Source organism: Bos indicus, chromosome 1 (assembly GCF_029378745.1).
Source record: "Bos indicus isolate NIAB-ARS_2022 breed Sahiwal x Tharparkar chromosome 1, NIAB-ARS_B.indTharparkar_mat_pri_1.0, whole genome shotgun sequence".
Lineage (NCBI taxonomy): Eukaryota > Metazoa > Chordata > Mammalia > Artiodactyla > Bovidae > Bos > Bos indicus.
The window spans coordinates 70,610,860-70,635,956 of record NC_091760.1 but is presented as its reverse complement, the minus strand read 5'-3'; the positions used below and the strand labels follow the sequence as shown (position 1 = coordinate 70,635,956).

Here is a 25,097-nt window from a genome sequence, read left to right as displayed (position 1 = left end):
CGTATCTGTTTAACAGTCACTCCCTATTTGAATCTCTTTTCCCAGTCCCCTGGCAAAAACTAACCTATAATTTCTGTTTCAAGAGATTTGTCTATTCTGGGCATTTGATATAAATGGAATCATGCAGTATGTGGTGTTTGTTTGTTTGTTTTTGTCTGGCTTCTTACGATAAGCATAATGTTTTAAAGGTTCATCCATGTCATTGCATGGATCATACTTCATTACTTTTTAAGACTGAATAATCGTCTTTTATGGATATACCACATTATGTTTATCCATGCATCAGCTGATAGGCATGTGGATTGTTTACATGTTGTGGCTGTTATGAATAATACTTCTATGAACATTTGTGTTCAAATTTTTGTATGAACATATGATTTCAGTTTTCTAGGTTATTCCTAGGAGTGAAATTACTGGGTTATATGGTAGTTGTCTGTTTAACTATTGAGGAGCTGCCAAACTGTTTTTGAAATTGGCCAAATTATTTCCCATTCTCACCAGCAATACACGAAGGTTCCAGTTTCTCCACATTATTACTGATACTGTTACTGTCCTTTTTTAACAATTATTATGGCCATCCTCATGGTTATGAAGTAGAATTTTGTTGTGGTTTTAATTTCATTTCTCTAATGGCTAATAAGGTTGAGCGTCTTTTCATGTGTTTATAGATAATTTCTGTATCTCATTTGAAGTGTTTTCTTTTTTAAAATGAGAAGGAGGGTCTTAGTACTTGAAATCTGAGGTTAGAAATGTCTAAAAATTAATATGTGGGAAGCAGAGTTAAAGGATTTCCATACCTTTTTGTTTTCTTTTTAGTGTTCCTTCCCCATAGCTAAATTTTTTAAAATTGTGATTTAGGCCTGCAGTCTTTAAGAAATCCAGCAAAAAACTTTATTCTTGCTGCAAGATTCTAATCTTTGGCAGTGACCAGAAAGTGCTAGTTTGTTTCAAAGATACTTGAATGTTACACTAGAAAAATTATTATATTGAATATTGATGAATGTATTTTTTGCTTCAATCATGATGTTTAAATATCTGAAATTAGAAATTTCTTGTTATTTTAATATATGTCTAATGTAAAAAAAGAATTCTTGACAGCACACACCTGGAATTAATTTTCTGAATAAATTACCAGTTTACTATGGGATGTGTGACATTCTTAAACTTTGAAGGTTTTAAATTTTTCCATCTTCAGAACTATTCTTGTAGTTAATTCTGAGGTTAACCTTATTTTTAAAACTGTTTGTGTGTAAGCCTCCAGTATATTATAGGTTGAGAGTTTACCTAAATTTTAAAAAAGGAATTATTTTCTTTGTCTAATAGAATAATCCTCCTCTGAAGTCACGGAGCTTCTCACTTGCATCTAGTGGTAATTCTCCTATATCCCAGAGGAGACCAAGTCAAAATACCATTTCCTTTTTTAATGTTGGACATTCCAGACTACAATCAGTGAGCAAAAGAGCTAACTTACCTCCAGACCATCTTGTGGAAGTCAGAGAAGTAAGTATGAATTGAAATCAAGTTAAAATGCATAAAATAATATTACCAGCTTGATTTTGTCACAAAAAAATTTTTAATCCTGTTTGTGTCTTCTGGGGGCCTCAATGTTTAGGTCATAACAATTCCCTGATTTTTTAGGTGTCCTAAGTTTCCGCAAGTCTGTCAGCTAGGTTCTGTGTACACTATCATATTTTAAAAATCTGTATCTTTTATTTCTCAAGAGAAAGTATAGACTCCTTTAATGTAAAATTTATGATAAAAGGATTATTAAGCCTAGTGGAAAGACTGTGTGATCAAACAAGTGACCTTTTTTTTTTTTTAACTGATACATGTAAATAGAGAATTTCAAACATACAAAGATAGAATAGTTAAATCCTTGATGTTCCCTTATCTCACCATTTTCCTTATTCTCTTTGAAACTAAGTACCAAATAATTCTAGTTAATAAAGAATGCAGGAGAGGGAAATGGCAACCCACTCCAGTATTCTTGCCTGGAAAAGTCCATGGACAGAGGAGCCTGGCGGGCTGCAGTCCATGGAGTTACATGACTGAGCATGTGTGTATAAGGGTGGAGGATGATGGGTTGGTAGCAATAAACTGGTAGAACTAAAAAAATAAAATAAAAATAAAGAATGCAGTTAGGTTCTTAATAATCCAGGTGTTGTTTACTGAGTTAATTTTGATAGAGCTCATAGATACCTATGTAGTGGATTGTGGATTATAAATCACACCCAAATGATTTAAGGCAGGAAGCTGGGGAGAATGTTCCCTCTATCAGGTTATTTTAGGTTGTATTTGTAGGTGAAGAAATTGAGATTTGAGTGAAATTATACATTCCTGGGAAAGATATCCTTGAAGATATGTATTGTCAGTACCTATATCAAGGAGTTCGTGATATCAGTATGTTACTGGTAATGTTCACCTTGATCTCGTGGTTAAGGTAGCTTCTGCTTGATTAAAGTAGCTTTCCTCCACTGTAAAGTTGCTGTCTTTTTCTCTGTAGTTAATAAAATATCTGGGGAGCTTCTTTGAGACTATGTATTTCCTTTTTCTTTTCAAAGACATTGAGAGAACTTTTGTTACTATACTGACCATGGTTCCTGGTGGGTGTTCTCAAGCTTTTTGTGGCCTTGGTATCTGTTTCACTCTTAAAAATTATTGAGGACCTCAAAGAATTTTTGCTTTATATAGGTTAAACTTACCAATATTTACCTTATTAGAAATTGAAGCAGGTATTTAAAAAATGCTTGTTTTTAAAATTTACCTTTCAATTTTATGTTTTATTATTTTAAAATAAAAATTAATAAATTCATACATATTAACATAGATAACATATTTTTATGTCAAACAGCTATTTTCCCCCCCAAATAAACAAAATAATTGCACTCAATGCAATTATTGCAAACTCAATTTACTGCAAATGTGTAGTTTTAGTTGAACTATATGAACTATATGAAAAAAACCTTTGTGGTTGGGGAAAAAAGAGAAATGTTTTAAAATAGTTTTTTAAGGTAAATGTGGCTGTTCTTTGATACTCCAGTAAAAGTGGACAGTGACAGTTTCTTAAGTGTTAGATGCAGTGTGGAATCTAATATGTATCAGTGGACTTTTCAGGTTCTGTTTCATGACAGTACACTGGTTTGCCTTGCACATTGAGTGGATGTTTAACTTATGCACGATTTTGTAACACTGCATTAGTCATTTGGAAAATGTTAGTTCGGAGTTAGGCAGCCCTTACAGATACTGGTATACAATATCAAAAATTCACAATCATTAACATCCGTACCAACTTCATCAGAAAAGGCTTTCAATATTGGGAAACTGCAAAGCTTATGGTGACTGATACAGGTTTTCCAAAATTGTAATTTCATTTTAAAGCTCATATTTTATCAGTTCAGTTCAGTCACTCATTCTTGTCCAACTCTTTGTGACCCCATGAATCACAGCACGCCAGGCCTCCCTGTCCATCACCAACTCCCGGAGTTCACTCAGACTCATGTCCGTCAAGTCACTGATGCCATCCAGCCATCTCATCCTCTCTTGTCCCCTTCTCTTCCTGCCCCCAATCCTTCCCAGCATCAGAGTCTTTTCCAATGAGTCAGTTCTTTGCATGAGGTGGCCAAAGTACTGGAGTTTCAGCTTTAGCATCATTCCTTCCAAAGAGATCCGAGGGCTGATCTCCTTCAAAATGGACTGGTTGGATCTCTTTGCAGTCCAAGGGACTCTCAAGAGTCTTCTCCAACACCACAGTTCAAAAGCGTCAGTTCTTCGGTGCTCAGCCTTCTTCACAGTCCAACTCTCACATCCATACATGACCATTGGAAAAACCATAGCCTTGACTAGACGGACCTTTGTTGGCAAAGTAATGTCTCTGCTTTTCGATATCCTATCTAGGTTGGTCATAACTTTTCTTCCAAGGAGTAAGCATCTTTTAATTTCATGGCTGCAGTCACCATCTGCAGTGATTTTGAAGCCCAGAAAAATAAAGTCTGACACTGTTTCCACTGTTTCCCCATCTATTTCCCATGAAGTGATGGGACCAGATGCCATGATCTTAGTTTTCTGAATGTTGAGCTTTAAGCCAACTTTTTCACTCTCCACTTTCACTTTCATCAAGAGGCTTTTTAGTTCCTCTTCACTTTCTGCCATAAGGGTGGTGTCATCTGCATATCTGAGGTTATTGATATTTCTCCCGGCAATCTTGATTCCAGCTTGTGCTTCTTCCAGCCCAGCATTTCTCATGATGTACTCTGCATAAGTTAAATAAGCAGGGTGACAATATACAGCCTTGATGTACTCCTTTTCCTATTTGGAACCAGTCTGTTTGTTCCATGTCCAGTTCTAACTGTTGCTTCCTGACCTGCATATAGGTTTCTCAAGAGGCAGGTCAGGTGGTCTGGTATTCCCATCTCTTTCAGAATTTTCCACAGTTGATTGTGATCCACACAGTCAAAGGATTTGTCATAGTCAATAAAGCAGAAATAGATGTTTTTCTGGAACTCTCTTGCTTTTTCCATGATCCAGCGGATGTTGGCAATTTGATCTCTGGTTCCTCTGCCTTTTCTAAAACCAGCTTGAACATGAGGAAGTTCTCGGTTCACGTATTGCTGAAGCCTGGCTTGGAGAATTTTGAGCATTACTTTACTAGCGCGTGAGATGAGTGCAATTGTGCAGTAGTTTGAGCATTCTTTGGCATTGCCTTTCTTTGGGATTGGAATGAAAACTGACCTTTTCCAGTCCTGTGGCCACTGCTGAGTTTTCCAAATTTGCTGGCATATTGAGTGCAGCACTTTCAGAGCATCATCTTTCAGGATTTGGAATAGCTCAACTAGAATTCCATCACCTCCACTAGCTTTGTTCTTAGTGATGCTTTCTAAGGCCCACTTGACTTCACATTCCAGGATGTCTGGCTATAGGTGAGTGATCACACCATCGTGATTATCTGGATCGTGAAGATCTTTTTTGTACAGTTCTTCTGTGTATTCTTGCCACCTCTTCTTAATATCTTCTGCTTCTGTTAGGTCCATACCATTTCTGTCTTTTATCGAGCCCATCTTTGCATGAAACGTTCCCTTGGTATCTCTAATTTTCTTGAAGAGATCTCTAGTCTTTCCCATTCTGTTGTTTTCCTCTATTTCTTTGCATTGATCACTGAGGAAGGCTTTCTCATCTCTTCTTGCTATTCTTTGAAACTCTGCATTCAGATGTTTATATCTTTCCTTTTCTCCTTTGCTTTTCATTTCTCTTCTTTTTACAGCTATTTGTAAGGCCTCCCCAGACAGCCATTTTGCTTTTTTGCATTTCTTTTCCATGGGGATGGTCTTGATCCCTGTCTCCTGTACATTGTCACGAACCTCCGTCCATAGTTCATCAGGCACTCTATCAGATCTGCTGCTAAGTCACTTCAGTCGTGTCCAACTCTGTGCGACCCCATAGATGGCAGCCCACCAGGCTCCCCCATCCCTGGGATCCTCCAGGCAAGAACACTGGAGTGGGTTCCCATTTCCTTCTCCAATGCATGAAAGTGAAAAGTGAAAGTGAAGTCGCTCAGTCGTGCCCGACTCTTAGCGACCCCATGGACTGCAGCCCACCAGGCTCCTCCATCCATGGGATTTTCCAGGCAAGAGTACTGGAGTGGGGTGCCATTTCCTTCTCCTCTATCAGATCTAGTCCCTTAAATTTATTTCTCATTTCCACTGTATAATCATAAGGGATTTGATTTAGGTCATACCTGAATGGTCTAGTGGTTTTCCCTACTTTCTTCAATATAAGTCTGAATTTGGCAATAGGGAGTTCATGATCTGAGCCACAGTCAGCTCCCGGTCTTGTTTTTGCTGACTGTGTAGATCTCCATCTTTGGCTGCAAAGAATATAATCAATCTGATTTCAGTGTTGACCATCTGGTGATGTCCATGTGTAGAGTGTTCTCTTGTGTTGTTGGAAGAGGGTGTTTGCTATGACCAGTGCATTTTCCTGGCAAAACTCTTATTAGTCTTTGCCCTGCTTCATTCCATATTCCAAGGCCAAATTTGCCTGTTACTCCAGGTATGTCTCTACTTCCTACTTTTGCATTGCAGTCCCCTATAATGAAAAGGACATCTTTTTTGGTTGTTCGTTATAAAAGGTCTTGGAGGTCTTCATAGAACTGTTCAACTTCAGCTTCTTCAGCATTACTGGTCGGGGCATATACTTGGATTGCCATGATATTGAATAGTTTGTCTTGGAAACGAACAGAGATCATTCTGTCGTTTTTGAGATTGCATCCAAGTACTGCATTTCGGACTCTCTTGTTGACCATGATAGCTACTCCATTTTTCTAAGGGATTCCTGCCCGCAGTAGTAGATATAATGGTCATCTGAGTTAAATTCCCCATTCCAGTCCATTTTAGTTCGCTGATTCCTAGAATATTTTATAATTGGCAACAAATGCTGTCAGTTGTTTTTCTTGAAGTGACATATCATTTTGTTTAATTTTGAAAGGATGTCTACCACATACTCCCAAGCCTGAAGAGCTATAGTTATTAGCAATCATTCTGTCAGGGAAAAACAACACTCTTGTGCTTCTCCTCTATGCTACTATAACACCCCATACTTCTGTATCCAGTCACCAAATGTGTGGGGATTTCCTTCACACTAGGTAATTCTCTGATTCTTGGTAGATTCCAGCTAGGTGTTCTACAATTTAGTTCAGTTCTGACACCATTTAGCTGAGATAGTATCAGATCCCACAAAACTGCCCTCATTTCAGATGCCCTTCCCAAGTCCAGGTTGTCACCTGTGTTTCTGAACAACCAATATAATCACGTTCTTTCATGTCAGGTGGTGATCTGTGAAAATAAACTGCTTGTTCAACCTGTAACTCAGTCTCGCAAGTGCTTTTCCTTGGGCAACCACAGTGCTTTGGTATGCAACAGTATTGTACATTTTTTTTTTTTATGTGCGATAGAAGTGTGCTTCTCATTTTTCATATAGACAGTTTTAAATATGTGTACTCAAGAGTGGATAAAGTAAAACTAATAATTTTTACTGATTTTTCAGAAATATTCTTAACAAAATTGGCTGTCTTTTCCCCAGCCCCCAATGCTTACATGGGGGTGAAGTGCATGGCAGTGAAGAATACAATCGTGACACTGTTGTATCAACTGCCATGATTCTAAGACACCAACAGTTTTACCTACCATTGCTTTTGCACCATCTGTGCAAATGCCACCAAGTGAAGAAGGCAAATTAATTTCCTAGAATTATTGTGAAAATAATCTTGACTCCATAGACCCCCTGAAAAGAGCCCCATAAGAATCTGGAGAGCACTGTTTGAGAATTGCTATTCTATAGTGATCTAGCTCCAATTGGTTATAATGCAAAGATATAATTCAAAGTGAGTTTGAAAGGAGTATTTTAATCAAAGTCCATGAGTAAGTCCAGCAATAAATGAAGTAACAGTTGGCAAAAGCAACTGACTGTTGAAAATCGAGTCATATTGTGGCTCTGTGGATTTATTACTGAAGTGTTAAAGTGATCTATTTTAGTATTTACTAATTACAATAAATTACTAATTTACAATCCATCAATCACTCTATTAATCAGTGCATGCTTCTTGCAGGTTACTATGCTCTGCCTTGGGAGAAGCTAACACCACCAGTCTAGTAAGGGAGACACATTTAAAATACAAGCGATAAAATCATGATTCTCATCTGATTTTCAGACAAACTATATGCCACATAAGTGATGTTCATTATCATCGTATTTGTCATACCTAGCTGCAAAACACAGATTAAGCAAGTTTTCAGCTTTCATGATGGTTTTTCATTCTTAAGGAACTGGTTTTACTATTGTCAGGAACAGTCACTAAAACAGCTTCACAGAATCAGTTCTATTTCATTGTAAATATATGGTCAGCCCATTTGTTTGCTTTGGAAAGAACCATAACCAAATTTTATTCTTTGGCAGGAGGAAGGGGGCATGCCATGCAGCTTCTGGGATCCAACTGGTACCCCTTGCAGTGGAAGCACAGAGTCCTAATCAATGGACCACCAGGGAATTTTCAGATTTTAACATTTGCACTCTAATTATAATTTAAATTTTATTTTTTCCAGTTAAGAGCATCACTTTCTTAAGCCTCTTCACTTTTTTATTTTAATTTTTTTTTTATAATTTGTTTATTTTATTTTTTGGTTGTGCAGGGTCTTCATTGCTGCCTGCAGGCTTTCTCTAATTGTGAAGATGGGGATTCCTCTCTAGTTGTGGTGTGGGAGCTTCTCATTGTGGAAGCTTTTCTTGTTGTAAAGCATGGGCTTCAGTAGTTACAGCATGCAGGCTTAGTGGCTTGAGGGCCCTAGAGCTCAGACTCAGTAGTTGTTCGAGGCTTAGTTGCTCTGCAGTATGTGGAATCTTTTCCAGACCAGCGATTGAACCCATGTCTCCTGCATTGGCCGGCTGATTCTTAACCACTGGACCACTAGGGAAGTCCTTAGGTCTCTTCACTTACAATATCAAAACTAGCAAGTGGCTTTTTTGGGCCATTTGTATAAAGAAACACTTTTCTTCTTTAATGTTATATTGTGAGAGCTGATTATTCATATTGTTGATATCCTGCTTATGATTTTTTCCTTTATTAAACTTTTATTGGCTTATAACATAATATAGGAAAGTATGCATAATCTTTTTTTCCTTTGTGTTCTCTGAAGAGTGTATTCAAGTGAATAGGTGTTTTTTTTAATTTGAATGTCCAGTTTTTCAAATGTTTTTCTTGTTGTAAGAATAAGAAGTTGTATTCTCTTGAGTTCAAAGAAGAAAGTGAAAAATAGTCTCTTGTTTGGCTCTAGATTGAATCTCTTAGGAAGTAATGTGGAGCCTGTTTAACCAACTCACTTCAGTCATTAGCAACTCTGTTTCACTGTGCTTCCTTCTGAATGTTAGACAGTCCCTAAAGACCATACTTCCTCCACGCTATTACTTTTGTTGTAAAGTCAACCCATCCTTGAATGTTGTATGTCCCCAAGAAGTTTACGTAAGATTAGCTATTTGATTTGTTCTGGAAGGACAGTTTTCCCTTGTCTGGAAAGTAATAAATTCATCTTGGTTCAGATATACTTGAGTAGTAATTTTTTCCCTCAACATTACTAGCACTTGTGACTTGTTTAAAAAATCTGACAAGTATAAAACTTAGTATTTGCTTATAGCATTGTTAGAAACAGAGGAGAAGAGCAATTATAGTTAGGAAACCTAGACCCGTGGGAGATGCAAAAGAGGCATAATATAAATCCCATTTATATATAATCCCATAATATATAATCCCATTTCTAATTTCATGCCAAGAAGTTCTTGTAAAATGAAGAAATAGGGTAAGTATATAATTTGGCCCTCAAGCTGTAACAGGTTTAGACATAATTACAGCAGGACTCTAAGCATGAATGGGGATTGTCCCTGGATATGTGGGGCTTATGTATCAACTAATTGTAGAATTTTGTCTATAATTTCTTATCTGGCCTTCTGTTCTGTTTAATTAATCATGGAAGTTCTTTTCATTAGACCAGTGGTAAACCTAATGGATCTGTTTGGCCCCCTTCCCTTGGTCTCCATCCCAGTTCTTAATTAACCTTCTCAGCATGTATCCTTGTATAAAAGAACCTGATACACAATGTGCATCTTGTAATTTTAACGTAACTACCTCCTGGATCAAAAAATTAAATATTACCAGTACCCTAGAGGACCCTCTCATGCCTCTTCATCATTATACTGTCTTCACTATCCTGACTTCTAATGTGTAGAGGTTTCCTCACCTATAAACCATAGATTTATTTTGCCTGTGTCTGAAATTTCTGAACTGAATCGAGTAGTATGTGTTTCTCTGGGTATGGCTTCTTTTTAGTCAGCATATGTTGGAGATTTACTTATGTGTTATCATTTTTTGAGTAGCACTATTAAATGCTTATTGAGAATAGCCAAACAAATTTAAAATAGATTTCTAGGCTGAATATATCCTAAAAATGACAATTGTATGTTACATGTTATACAAAATATGGTAATTAAAGTGGCAACTGTATGCTATACAGAGATCATGAGTGAGACACATGGAACTGTTATTTTCCATAGATGATGTCTCATGCTGAAGGACAACAAAGAGACTTAATTAGAGGAATTGAATGCCTTCCTGCTTCTGGCCATCTTAGTTCCCTGGACCAGGATCTGTTAATGCTCAAGGCTACTTCCATGGCAACTATGAACTGCTTAAATGACTGCTTTCATATTCTCCAGTTACAGCATGCATCACATCAGAAGGGCTCATTGCCTTCAGGTAAGTTATTGCTTAAAGGTAGGACTGAACATTGCAGGTCAAAACATGGAAATAGTAACTGCATTCTTTGTAATTCTGCTCCAGAAAATCTTAATCAAAGCAAGACAAACAGAAAACCAGCTAGCTTCTTGGTTTTTATTATCATACTAATGTTATGCAAAATCTCTTTTACTGTGTCCTTTTTCAAATCTAAAACCATTTTAGGTCTCATATAATTAAATATTCATTTAGAGACCTCAAATTAAACTTGTCAAAAACTGAATTAAAAATTTACATCTTCTGTATTTCTATTGAAGTTGATGGCATTACTCTATCCAATCAATCAAAGTAGAAACATTAGAATCATTCCTTGGTTGCTTTAGTCCACTATTCACTATTTCCCTGTTGAGATACATATATATAAAAGTCTATCAGTCACCTTTCAGTTTGAAAAATAAAGATATACATCTAGTATTTGAGAGCACCTATTTGTTGAAATTAATTTACTGGGGAAAACAGCGTTATTGCATTATTTGTTACTGCATAACAAAAAATGACTTTTTCTATTAAATGAGATTAATAAACTCATTTAAAAATTGATATAACTGACATATAGTGCATATAAAATGATATTATATATAATTGACATGCGAGTTTAAAGTGTTGATTTAACACATTTATATATTTATATGCCACCAGAGTGTTAGCTAATGTCCCAATCATATCACATAATTGTCATTTCTTTTTTTCTCTGCCCCTTCTTGGCCTGCCCTCCCCCCACCCCCAACACATACACACACACACACACATACAGACACACAGAGCTTGTGGAGTCTTAGTTTCCTCGGCCTTGGCAGTGAAAGTGCCAAGTCCTAACCTTTGGAACTAAGGAATTCCCTATTTTGTAATGAGAACAATTAGAATCTAGTCTCTTAGCAACTTTGAAATATTTACTGTAGTACTGTTGACTCCATTCACTGCTGTGTATTAGATATACAGGACTTATTCGTCTTCTAGTTGCAAGTCTGTACCCTTTAACAACATTGCCCCAATTTCCCCACCACCATCACAATGAATTAATAGTAGTAACTTAGTATTCCCAACACTCATTGTTTTCTGATTCAATGAACTCCTCTTGCTTGTGAAAGAAAGATATTTTAGAAAGAACTGATTTAGAAGGACCCTGAGACCAGATGATTTGTTTGCTAAAGAATTTTGTTATGTGAATCATCTGTGAAATATCTGTGAATAATCTCTTAAAACAACTCTCTTAAATTCAGTGTTTATGTGTATCTTATTTCAAGAAGTAGGGGAATCTAGATGCTGATATTAAAAATAAACATATCAAAGTAGAAACAAAGAGCTTTCATTTCTTTGGAGTTTTGAAACAGGCCCCATGAACTTATCCAGGGCATTCCCCCAATTGTGAATCCCCCTCAGTGAATCTGAACTAAGTGCCAAGGCAAGATGCTCTGGAAGCCTGGTAGGTACTTTGTAATTTATTCCTCTACTGAAGTCTAGGATTTTGTTATAGACTAAGTAAATTCCATACTCCTTTTAAATTTCTGGTGTAGTAGTCTGAGTATCCCTTAATGTAACACTGTATAACCAAGCTTCTGTGAAACCTAGATCAGCCTCTGAAATCAAATGGAACATTTTCCATTATTGATTAGGCATAGAATCCACTTTGTTAAACTAGTTGAGGGTAATAAGAGACATTTGAGTCATTAACTGAGAAGATGACAAGTCTCTAAATGTGACCACTGTCTTTCATTAGGTCAGCTATTATTTATTCAGTAGAAGAACCTTTCAGTTTCAAAGTATATGGAGCCTTTTTATATGATTGGAAAGAAAACCATAATGGACATGGATCTGCAATTCTTAAATTAGATTGTGGGGTTATCTTGATTGGTTAGAAAATTGGTACTGAGAATAAGGTTCAACCCCAAATTGAAGTAGATTTTACTGTTTCACAATCCTAGGCTATTCCTGTAATTGTGATTTCCTCAAGTCTAACTGCATACTTCTTATCACTAGAGGGTCAAGATTCATGCAGAAAGGTCAACTATTGGGGTGAGAATACACTTAATGATTCAGATTTTCCCAGGAAGTGAGTTCACTCCTATTCAGGGTTGATTCACTTAAATGGTATCTGATTACAAGTTGCAGGTTGCTCTGTTGTAAAATAACCAATCGTCATGCTCATGCTAATGAGATACAAGTCACTGTCTTGCAGAGTCTCTTAACAGGTTTTGAATTGCTTTTAGCCTTGTAGATGCAAAACAAAATCGTTTAATAAAATCCACATTTGCTGAACTTTCCAGATTATGAGCAAGTTTCAGCGAAAGTTTTTTCTTACTTCATCAGGAACGACAATCGAATGGTTAGAACCAAAGATACCATTATCAAACCACTATAAAAATGGAGCTGACCAGCCCTTTGCAACTGAGCAAAGTAAGCCAGTGGCAGTCCCAGAAGAGCAGTGTGTTGCAGAATCTGGACTATTAGCAAGGGTAAGGTAATACGAAAATACAGTTTTGGAGTAAAAATTAGGAATTACTGAAAAGCACCTTTTCATTGTCAGGATGTGCATACTCTAGAGAGCTCACTCTAAGAGTTGTTCTACTTTGAACTGCATTGGCTTTGGAAGGGCTCTATTGTGTAAAACTTGTACATACTGTGTTTTCCAGGTTAAATTATGTGTCCTTCTTAGTTTTAGTTTACTTTTGCTTTATATAAATGTATTTAAAATTTGCATGTTTTTCTTTTTCTGGAAAACAGCTTTTCTAATGGAAGATTATTTGCGTGATATTTATCTCATAGATTTCTTAATTTAACATTATTTAGTAGGTGTTTGCTATTAAGTTTAAAAGTTTGCTATTAAGTTTAAAAGTTTACTATTAAGGTTTTTTTTGATAGTAAGCACTGTACCAAACCAATTTTTAAAAGTGTTAGTCTAAAAAAAAAAGAAAGTGTTAGTCTACTTAAAATAGCATGCAGTCTTAGAGTTTAATATTTTAGTAAAGTAATGTTCGTTGCACATTTCCCAGAAGCTAAACAGGCTCTCTTCTATTCTTAGTTCTACCTCTGTGACATATCATACTGTTTTTTTGCCTCTTGAGTTTACATCTTTTATTTTTATGGTTATCATAATTACATAGATAGTTTTGTTTTAAGCTCTTTTTACTTGATACTTCTCATAAGTGTTTTTATATGTTATTCTGGCCTATATAATTAAAAATTTTAAAGGTTGAAGTAGGCTATTGAATGTCTAGGTTGTTATTTTTTTTTGTTCTTATAAATAATGCTCTATCATTTTGTCTACTGTTTTATTTTTTTTTCTCCCCTTTATTTAGATTATTTCTTAAGTTATTCCCAGCTAAAATTACTGAGTCAAGAGTCAGGCGTGGTTTATGGTTATTTATATATTAGTAAATTACTTCTTGAAAGAAACATACAACACAGGGACTTCCAAAGCTGGCAAAGGTTTTGACTCAAGGAGGCAGGCAGTGGCAGCAGGGTGACTGAGGAAGAAGAAAAAAAAAAAATCCTCTTTGTCTTAGTTTCTTAACTAATTCATTTGTGAAGTCAAGCAGTTAGTAAGTATTCATTAAGTTATATTAGTATATGACAAGTCCAATGTTAAGAATTAGAGGAGACACAAAAATAGAAGACCGTTCTTTCACTGGAGAGACTTAAAATCATTTAGAGTTCCTACTTACTGTGGGGAAGGCTTGCCTGATGCTGGTGAACCTGGGTCCTGTCATTTACTAACATGTGGGCCAACTCATTAACCATGCTTAACTTTCTCATTTGTAAAGTAGGGGTAATAATACATTATAAGTTGTTATTAAGATAAAGTAAATTTAGCAGAGCACCTAGTTTATGGAAAATGACCCCAGGGTTGTTGGATTTTACAAATCCAGATGGCCATTCATGTTGCATTCTTTGTGGAATAATTATTCCTGGAACACTGCTACACAGAATACAGTGTAAAATCAGGCAGAAAAATTTAGTCTTATTGTGACAGATACTGAGATCATGAGCATGAGGAGGGATGCAAAATGTATAAGAAGATTGGTGTATCATATGACTTGGAATTGAAGTGTGGATAGAAGTCTGTGGAAGTAGGAATGAAGACATGAACAGGTAATATGCATTTCAAATAAAAAATCAGTTGAACTTGTGATTGACTGGATATAGGGTTGGATCACAAATGACTTCCAAGTTTTTGAGCCTAAATTGAGATTAAAATTAGGGTCCCATTCACAAAACCTAGCAAAATTAGAAAGAAAGCTTTTTAAGAGAAAAGGTTTAGTATAGTTTATAAACATGTTGAATTTTATGTGGGAAGAGGATGTATGATTGTTAATGTACATGAAAAACAGTTTGGAAATGATGAAACCAAAGCTTTGCAGAGATCAGGACTATAATTTTTTGTGAAAAATTACAAACAATAGGTCATATACTCCACAACATTTTTATTCTTCTAAATGAGAATACAAAACATGTTGGAGATCAGGATAGAAATATGGTAGAGATAGGGCACAGGGATGTGGGGGAGAGGATTGTTGAATTTCTAAACCTTTTGAAATGAGTAGCCTAGTGTATGACCCAGTGCAAACAGAAAAAACTCTAAGTGCATAGATTCTTTTTTTTCAGTTAACAAAAGATTTTAGACTCCACTCAAGCTTTCCTGGTGGCTCAGCTGGTAAAGAATCTGCAATGCGGGAGACCTGGGTTTGATCCCTGGGTTGGGAAGATCCCCTGGAGAAAGGAAAGGCTACCCATTCCAGTATTCTGGCCTTAAGAATTCCACGGACAGTATAGTCCATGGGGTCACAAAGAGTCAGACACAACTGAGCGACTTTCACTTTCAAGCATACAAGAATAGACCTGAATTGTTTGAAAATTTCACCTATGCCTTTTTTGGAATATAAGTGTCAGTGCAAGCTGGAAACATGTATTATAGTGGTGGAAATGTTGCTGTCAGGTGATAGAGAAGATAAATGCTAGAGGCTAGAATGAAGCCCACAGTTCCTTAGTGCCCAAGTCAGAAATCAGGAAAACAAAAAATGGCATTGGTATGAGTTTTGTGGAATTTCCTTTTGCCATGCAATCTCCGGATATTATGAATACCTAGAAACTCAACTGCTTTTGCCACTGTATTTACTAGTCATTCTGAGTTTGTAGGGATTTTATACATTTGAGCAGTTTGTTTGAATTTTGGTAATGCCTTTTTTTTTTTTTTAACCTTAAGCTTTTGTTTGAGAAAGGCATGATCTCTAAGAAGAGGCATTTCAAAAAGAAAAGAGAGCTTCCAGAATCTTCCATTCATATCATACTTTAGAATCAGTATTTATTCGCGAATGTAATTCCTTTTTTTTCTATTAAGTGTTTGACTATTTTTATAAAGATAACAAAAATATGTTCTTTAGCTTTTCTGTCAAATTTGTTTTATCTCTTTAGTTTAATACTATTTTCATTAAACTACACAATAAACTTTGGGTATAACTGTGTATAATAATGTTAAGGATATATTTGCATTATTAATCTGTGTCCTAGGTTCTGACCTCAAATGTAATAGTACCTTTCAGAAGCTGAAGGACATTATTTAATCAAGATCTGTATTTCTCCCCCCTTGACATTTCTCAAATGAAAAATTGTTATATTTAGTATTGTATATAGAAAGAGGAATGATCAGTTTTTTTCTCTGATTTATAATAAGTATACGTTCACAAATATACTTAAACTGTATTATGCAACTGACTTAGGATAGATTACAGGAAGTACTTCCTAACAGACTTACTAGCCATAGAAAAGGGAAATTGAGAAATTCGCCTTTGGGAATCTCTCCTTAAGGTCGTAAAAACAAATAATTGTGGTATATACAAGCAATTGTTGTATTTGGTCTCTGAAGAAATGAATTGGACTCAGTTCAGTTCAGTTGCTGAGTCGTGTCTGACTCTTTGTGACCCCATGGACTGTGGCACACCAGGCTTCCCTCTCCATCTCCAACTCCTGAAGCTCACTCAAACTCATGTCCATCGAGCTGGTGATGCCATCCAGCCATCTCATTCTGTGTCGTCCCCTTCTCCTCCTGCCTTCAGTCTTTCCCAGCATCAGGGTCTTTTTCAGTGAGTCAGTTCTTCACATCAGGTGGCCAAAGTATTTGAGTTTCCGCTTCAGCATCAGTTCTTCCAATGAGCATTCAAGACTGATTTCCTTTAGGATTGATTGGTTTGATCTCCTTGCAGTCCAAAGGACCCTTAAGAGTCTTCTCCAACATCACAGTTCAAAAGCACCAATTCTTCGGTGCTCAGCTTTCTTTATAGTCCAACTCTCACATCCACATGTGTGACACTGGAAAAACTATAGCTTTGACTAGACGGAGCTTTGCTGGCAGAGTAATGTCTCTGCTTTTTAATATGCTCTCTAGGTTGGTCATAGCTTTTCTTCCAAGGAGCAAGCATCTTCTAATTTCATGGCTGCAGTCACCATCTGCAGTGATTTTGGAGGCCCAAAAAATAAAGTCTGGCACTGTTTCCATTGTTTCCCCATCTATTTGCCATAAAGTGATGGGACTGGATGCCATGATCTTCGTTTTCTGAATGTTGAGTTTTAAGCCAACTTTTTCACTCTCCTCTTTCACTTTCAAGAGGCTCTTTAGTTCTTCTTTGCTTTCTGAACTGGACTATTAATTGATTTGTCAAAATTTGATATAATAAGGATTTTACTGATAGAAGGGATGATAGAAAGGAAGAAGAAAAAAGAGAACAAAGGCAAAAGAATGACCAGAAATTCATTATTTTTCATCTCTATCACCAAGTTTTGTATTTTGTTTTTAATATTTTAAGAATATTAAGTTCTTTATTTTATGCCTGATTAGGATTGGTTTTCTTTGTCTAGCTACAGAGAACAGATGGGCTTCTTATTTGATAGGATTTGTTTATGGGAATAGAAAATTAAAAGCAGAGACATTAACAGAATCATTTCTTTTTTAAAACCCTCATAACTTAAAATTTAACACATTACCAAAGATAATATACTCATGAAAGCTCTCTTGCACAAAGGTAATGAAAAGAGGTACCCCTGAGAAAGATCGTATTCCATCCCCACATAAACATGGAAAGTGACATCCAATAAAATTATTTAGAATTTTGGGATTTGAAACTGTTACTTGTTGTTTAAATAAAAATAGGAAATTAGATTTCTCTGACTTCTCTGGTGGTCGGTCCAGTGGTAAAGAATCCATCTGCCAATACAGGGAACACAAGTTTGATCCCTGGTCAAGGAAGATTCCACATGCCACAGGGCAGATAAGCCTTTGCGCCACAACTACTGAGCCAGTGAGCTGCACCTGCTGAGCCAGCGAACTACAACTGCTGAAGCCCACGTGCTCTTGAGCCTGTGCTCTGCAATAGGAGAAGTCACTGAAGTGATAAACTCGTGCACCACAAATAGAGGGTAACCTCCTCTTGCCACAACGAAAGAAAGCCCATGTGCAGCAACAAAGACTCAGCACAGCCAAAACTAATAAATAAACCTAATTTAAAAAATGAAATGAAATTAGATTTCTTTTAAGCAGTTATTTGGAGGAGGAGGGTAAACAATTTTGGCTTTTCAAGGGGTTGTTTTATTGATTGATTGAAAAACTGTACAGAGAATGTTTTGTAGTCTTAAGACTGCATAACCAACTACAGGGTTTCCATACCTGCACCTGGAATTCTCTTCATCCCCACAGTTTTTTCCTGACAACTCCAAGGATGAGTAAATATCTAAATACAGATTACAGAAGTTAGACTTGATATGTACAGTCACTTTAAAATTTTACTTTGACAGTATTAGCTTAAAAATGGGGCAAATATTTAATTCTCAAAACATCTTGAATTATAGATAGTAGTAGGGCCCCTAGGCAGGTGGAGAAAGCCTTCAAAGCCTAAGTTTCAGATGAGACATTTTTCATTCTTCCTGAAAAATCCTATTTTCACAAAGCATATGTATTTTATGTGTGATGCATATGACAAAACAACAGTATGTCCAATGTCAGTGATAATGCGTTCTTTGAAGCAAATCTATTCCATGGCCAAATGATGTAAGTTGTATTTTCTGAAAGATTTTTGTCTGCTCTCAGTTTCGTTTAGGCCCAATATGTCATCATCTGATGTTTATACTTTTATTCTTAGTGCATATTGATATGCACTTGTAACAATAGACTTTTGCTTTATTTTGCATCAAGGAACCTGAAGAAATAAATGCAGATGATGAGGTGGAGGATACTTGTGACAACAAGGAGGATGACCTGGGAGCTGTGGAAGAGCAACGCAGTGTTATTCTACATCTCTTATCACAGCTCAAGCTGGGCATGGACTTAACAAGAGTAAGTAATGGGATAAACAGTCTATGAAGATCATTTGGTCAGGACTATACCTATAATTGTTAATGCTGTCAGGGCTTTTTAATCTTTATGAGTTGGTTTCTTTTTTTCCTGATCAACATTTCTTATTTTCATTAAAAATGTGATGGTTTTTTGTGCAGATTAAGTCACATGGCAACTAAAGACCTATAGTCTTGTTTTTGTGCAAAATAAAAGAGTCCATTGGAATACAGAATTGGAGAATCTAAAGAAAAGGATTTAATCCCATAAAACTATTAAAGTCATTGATCCTGCTGCTTTATTCTTATTTCATGTTTGATAGTACATTTTGGGTATTATCTGTAACAGAGGTCAGCAAACATTTTCTGTAAAGTATCAGATAGTAGATGTTTTTAGCTATGTGGGCATAGATCTCTGAGGTAGCTGTAGTTGATTCTTGAACAGTGTAGGGGTTAGGGACACTAGGCCCTCATGCAGTTGAAAATCCACATATAATTTTTGAAATCCTTCAAAACTTAGCTACTAATTTATTTACTGGAAGCCTTACCATTAACAAAAATACTCAGCACAACTTTTGTTTATATGTATTACTAATACTAGACATTAAAAATGAAAAGAACATGAAAAATATTCATGTTTATTTACAGGTATAATAATTTATGCATTGATAATGATGAAGCAGCAACATGATTGTTTTATGGTATCCTAGGCTTCATGGTAGCCTAGCCTATATACTAATGAATATTGTTATAAGATTTTTGTGACGTGCAGTATTACAGTCATATTCATGATATAATATAGGAAACATTGTTCAATTTTTAAAAATCCCACATACCTGTGATAATACACAGTTTCTTGCCTTATGAGAGAGGTATGATAGTTATGGTAATATAATTCTTTGAAAGCAAAGTTATGAAACAGTAATAAAACTAACATATTCATTTTATATTATGTATTACTCACCTTAAGCCTATGTAAAGGTGGACTATCCACCTCAGTACAAGTCTTGCACATGATGTTCTACATGTATATTTTGTATGTTTATTGGGAAAAAAAATCCATGTATGAGTAGACCTGCGTTTCAAACCCATATTGTTTAAGGATCAGCAGTATTCAACTCAGCCTTTGTAAAAGCAGCCAGGATAATACTGGGTTAACCAAAAGGTTCATTTGGGTTTTTCCGTGTAATACCTTACAGGCAAGCAAGTAAGCAAGTGAAGTCTCTCAGTCGTGTCCAACTCTTTGGGACCCCATGGACTGTAGCCTACCAGGCTCCTCTGTCCATGGGATTTTCCAGGCAATAGTACTGGAGTGGATTGCCATTTCCTTCTCCAGCGGATCTTCCCAACCCAGGGATCGAACCCGGGTCTCCTGCATTGTAGACAGACGCTTTACCATCTGAGCCACCAGGGGAGTCCGTAACACCTTACAGAACAAACCTTTTGGCCAACCCAATATGTTAGATTGGAATGAGTGTATTTCCACACAAAACTATTACACAAACAGGAGGCCAGATTTGACCTGAAGGCCACAGTTTGCACACCCCTGGTCTGAAGGCTTGCTACTTTAAAAATGTGGCATGAATTAATTTGACGGTGGAAGTCCTTTTACTGTGTGCTGTGCTTAGTTGCTCAGTTGTGTCCGACTCTCTGTGACCGTATGGACTGTAGCCTTCCAGGCTCCTCTGTCCATGGGGATTCACCAGGCAAGAATACTAGAGTGGGTTGCCATGCCCTCCTCCAGGGGATCTTCTTAACCAGGGACTGAACCCAGGTCTCCCACATTGCAGGTGGATTCCTACCATGTGAGCCACCAGGGAAGCCCAAGAATACTGGAGTAGGTAGCCTATCCCTTCTCCAGGGGAACTTCCTGACCCAGGAATCGAACCAGGATCTCCTGCATTGCAGGTGAATTCTTTACCAGCTGAGCTACCAGGGAAGCCCCCTTTAACTATATATGTGTATATCAAATCACTACAAGGTACACTTTAAATAACTTATGATTTTATTTGTCAGTTATGCCTTAGAACTGAAAGGAGAAAAAAAATCTGAAAGTCAGTATCATCACCATCACCTGAGAACTTGTTAGAAATGTATAATCTCAGCCCCAATCTCACAGTTAGAGAAACAGAATCTGTGTTTCAATAAATATGTATATATACATTAAAGTTTGAGAAGCACTGATGTATAATTTTTAATTTTAGGCCCATCTTCTCCATTCCCAGTTTATCTAATGAGTGTGCCTTTATTTGTTTTAACAATTAATCCATGACGTTGATTTAGAAAGTCAATGAGGTTCAAAACCTATGTATGTTAGACATTACTTACTGTAGAATTATATATTTTGAATCACTACTAATGCTACTTTGCATTAGTTTGGAATTTCAAAATTGACTTCAGGATGTATATTTCGAATTGAGGTTTTCAATGCCTGTGAGGTAACAAAAGTATAAATTAAAAGATTGTTTGATTCCAGTGAATTACTTACCTGAAAATGTAACTTAAAAACATTTTGCTTTTAACATTCACTTTGAAGTATTTCAAAATCAAAAAACATATTTCTCTACTTATATTTACAGTAATTATAAGAAAGTTTGTAAGTTGGTTAAGTTAATAACCTACTAAGAAGCAGATATTTTAGGAATCAAGAAAGCCATCTAACAATTCATCTTTCATCTAATCTTAGTATTTCAACTGAGTATCATTTTTATTCTAGAAATATTTTTGTATTAGTGGTTCAGAAAACACTAGCTTTAAAATTGGTTAAAATGAGCAGTAGGTATAGAGTTTATTTGGTTATTGTGGTGTTTACTGTCTTCTAGTAAATGTAGGTTTGTAAGTCATAAGAACAATGTTGGGGTTTATGAGGTATTCAGTTCAGTTCAGTTCAGTCGCTCAGTCGTGTCCGACTCTTTGCAACCCCATGAATCACAGTACACCAGGCCTCCCTGTCCATCACCAACTCCTGGAGTTTACCCAAACTCATGTCCATCAAGTTGGTGATGCCATCCAACCATCTCATCCTCTGTCGTCCCCTTCTCCTCCTGCCCCCAATCCCTCCCAGCATCAGGGTCTTTTCCAGTGAGTCAACTTTTCGCATGAGGTGGCCAAAGTATTGGAGTTTCAGCTTTAGCATCAATCCTTCCAATGAACACCCAGGACCAATCTCCTTTAGGATGGACTGGTTGGATCTCCTTGCAGTCCAAGGGACTCTCAAGAGTCTTCTCCTCTTGTTCAAAAGCATCAATTCTTTGGCGCTCAGCTTTCTTCACAGTCCAACTGTCACATCCCTACATGACCACTGGAAAATCCATAGCCTTAACTAGACAGACCTTTGTTGGCAAAGTAATGTCTCTGCTTTTCAATATGCTATCTAGGTTGGTCATAACTTTCCTTCCAAGGAGTAAGCATCTTTTACTTTCATGGCTGCAGTCACCATCTGCAGTGATTTTGGAGCCCCAAAAAATAAAGTCTGACACTGTTTCCCCATCTATTTCCCATGAAGTGATGTCAGGCCACCTTATATTCCAGACACTGTTCTAGGTACTGTGACTACAGCAACAAAGAAGGTCCTTACTTGCATATTGTGAATAAGTAATAGCCATTTCCTCCATTATTTTGTTCTTTTAAAAATAGTGTCATGAAAAAAAAAAATAGTGTCATGAATTTAGTATAAACTTTTCAAAGAAAGTTTTTGAAAAATGAAAGGAAAAAATCTATAATTCTACCATCCTAACAACACAAATGTTACTTTTTGTGATTTCTTTTCAGTTTTTCTTTATATAATTATATTTTATATCCAATTTTATAACGTTTCCATTTTTTTCAGTTAATATCTTTTCTTTGTGAAGTGTATTGTACATATAGAAGTACATGGCTTAGAGTGCATAGAAACAGTTCAGAAAACAATGGTAAAACAAATACCTGTGTACTCACCTCTGATTAAGTTACAGAACATTGCCAGATCTTGGAAGATCTCTGAGTGCCCCTTCCAGCTGTAGTCCTCTGTTTTCTCCTGGATGTAACAACTTAACTTGTCTTTTGTGTTAATCATCCCCCTACTTTCATTTATAGTTTTACCACCTATATATGTACCCTGTAACAGTGTTACTTAGAGGAAAGTGAATAGTGAGTACAATCTTGGCTGTATATTTTCTTTATATTTCTTAGGAGAGGTATTCTTAGAGATCTCATGTTTCTTGGATTTCCACTCATGTTTAAGTATAGAGGAACTAAAAACCTGATTTTAAGTTTTGAACATGTGAGTGGAACCTGTGCTTTTCAACATTGAGTAATCTGAATTTGTTGGGGAACCTGATGTTAGTATCATTAGATTTTTCCTCTATGGTTAGTCAAGTTCCCCTAGAAGAAAATTCTTCTAACTTCTTGCTTAGGTAGGTAAAGCAAGTAGGAGTCAGGGAGGAGAAGAGGGCTAGGTGGGAAATTGTCTTAATATCAATCATTTAATTTATAGAGGGTTACTTTGTACCCTTTTATCATATCACTTAACTAGACCCAGAGTATTCTGGGGCATCCCTGTGGCTCAGCTAGTTAAGAATCCGCTTGCAATGCGGGAGACCTCAGTTCGATCCCTGGGCTGGGAAGATCTCCTGGAGAAGGGCATAGCTCTTCTGCAAACCCATTCCAGTATTCTTGCCTGGACAGTCCCCATAGATCGAGGAATCTGGTGGGCTACAGTCCACGGGGTTGCAAAGAACTGGACACAGCTGAACTGACTAAGCACAGTACAGAGTTAAAAACATAGACTGTTTTAATTTTATTTTCAGGTTTCTTACTTCCTAAGACTAGATTCTTCAAAGAATCATTATTAGGCTAAATGGATATGAAATCTACAGGCTCTTGAAAAAATGTTGCCAGATTGTTTTGTCACAGAGTTGAACCAATTTCAGTGCTTCTCCAATTCTGCTTTAAATAAAATGTTTAATCTTCCTACTATTTACCTGGCTTTAAGTATCAAAAGGTCTTTTCTTAGAATTAGTCTTCTTGAGGTTAAAATTAAATGTAAATTACCATTCTCTTCCCTTATGTCTTTCCCCTTATGATACTTTTATCCAATCTAGGAATTTGAAGTGGTTGTTTTTTTTTTTTTTTTAGTTGACCCTCTTCAAGTGCTGAATTGATTGTTTGACCTTAACCATTTGGAAAGGCTATTTCCTTTTAAGCATGCTTATATTTTTAAATTTATTTTTAATTGAAGAATAATTGATTCATAACAATGAGCTTGTTCCTGCCATACATTAATATGAATCAATCATAGGTACACATAATGTTCCCTCCCTCTTGAACCTTCTTCCCACCTCCCTCCCCATCCCACCCCTCTAGATTGTCGCTGCTGCTGCTGCTGCTAAGTCGCTTCAGTCATGTCCGACTCTGTGCGACCCCATAGACTGCAGCCCACCAGGCTCCCTCGTCCCTAGGATTCTCCAGGCAAGAACGCTGGAGTGGGTTGCCATTTCCTTCTCCAATGCAGGAGAGTGAAAAAATAAAGTGAAGTCGCTTAGTCGTGTCCGACTCCTAGTGACCCCATGGACTGCAGCCCACCAGGCCCTTCCGTCCATGAGATTTTCCAGGCAAGAGTACTGGAGTGGGGTGCCATTGCCTTCTCTGCTCTAGATTGTTACCTACAGCAAATTCCCATTGACTTATCTATTTTACATATGGTAGTATATATGTTTCCTTGCTACTCTCTCCATTAGTCCCACCCTCTTCTTCCATTCTATGTCCGTAAGTCTCTTCTTTATGTCTGCATATCCACTGCTGCCCAGTGAATAGGTTCATCAGCACCATCTTTCTATATTCCCTGTATATGCATTAATATACCATGTTTGTCTTTCTGACTTACTTCACTCTGTATAATAAGCTCTGGGTTCGTCTACCTCATTAGAACAGACTCAAATGCATCCCTTTTTATGGCTGAGTAATATTCCATTGCATATATGTACCACAACTTATTTATCTGTTCATCTGTTGATAGACATCTAGGTTGCTTCCATGTCCTAGCTCTTGTAAATAGTGTTGCAGTGTACATTGGAGTACGTGTGTCTTTTTCAATTTTGATTTCCTCAAAGTATAACACACTTATTTTTTACTGACACAAATTACTTGTCTTTTGTGACTCTGCTTTTAATACCCATCTAGAATGAAATATTTTCAGGGAAATAAGAATCATTCTCTACAGATGTATCAGGTCTTTGAGAAGACCTCTAATTAGGAATATAAAGACCAAAATAAAGAAACAGACTTGAAAGAAGCAAAAATCTCATAGGAGAATAGAGGACCAGACTAGGAAGGTCCTCACCTTTATCTTCTAACCATTCTCTTGAATTTTAATTTTTCCTATCATATTTTAATTTTTTCTGAATTTTCTTTTTCAGAAAGCATTCTTGTTTCATGTGTATATTATCATCTCAATTCTCTGAAAGTATTT

The 25,097-nt window shown here is 36.5% G+C and overlaps 1 protein-coding gene across 2 annotated transcripts in view; it reads left to right on the top strand.

Annotated features, from left to right (window-relative positions):
* The window catches only part of OSBPL11 (oxysterol binding protein like 11), a 91,678-nt gene that overhangs the window by 36,432 nt on the left and 30,149 nt on the right, over window positions 1-25,097 (top strand). For both annotated transcript variants that reach the window (XM_070788838.1, XM_019956982.2), the window contains exons 5-8: window positions 1,324-1,500; window positions 10,093-10,294; window positions 12,641-12,786; window positions 18,513-18,653. In XM_070788838.1, coding sequence (XP_070644939.1) covers window positions 1,324-1,500; window positions 10,093-10,294; window positions 12,641-12,786; window positions 18,513-18,653 — 666 coding nt within the window. The remainder of the gene's footprint in view (window positions 1-1,323; window positions 1,501-10,092; window positions 10,295-12,640; window positions 12,787-18,512; window positions 18,654-25,097) is intronic.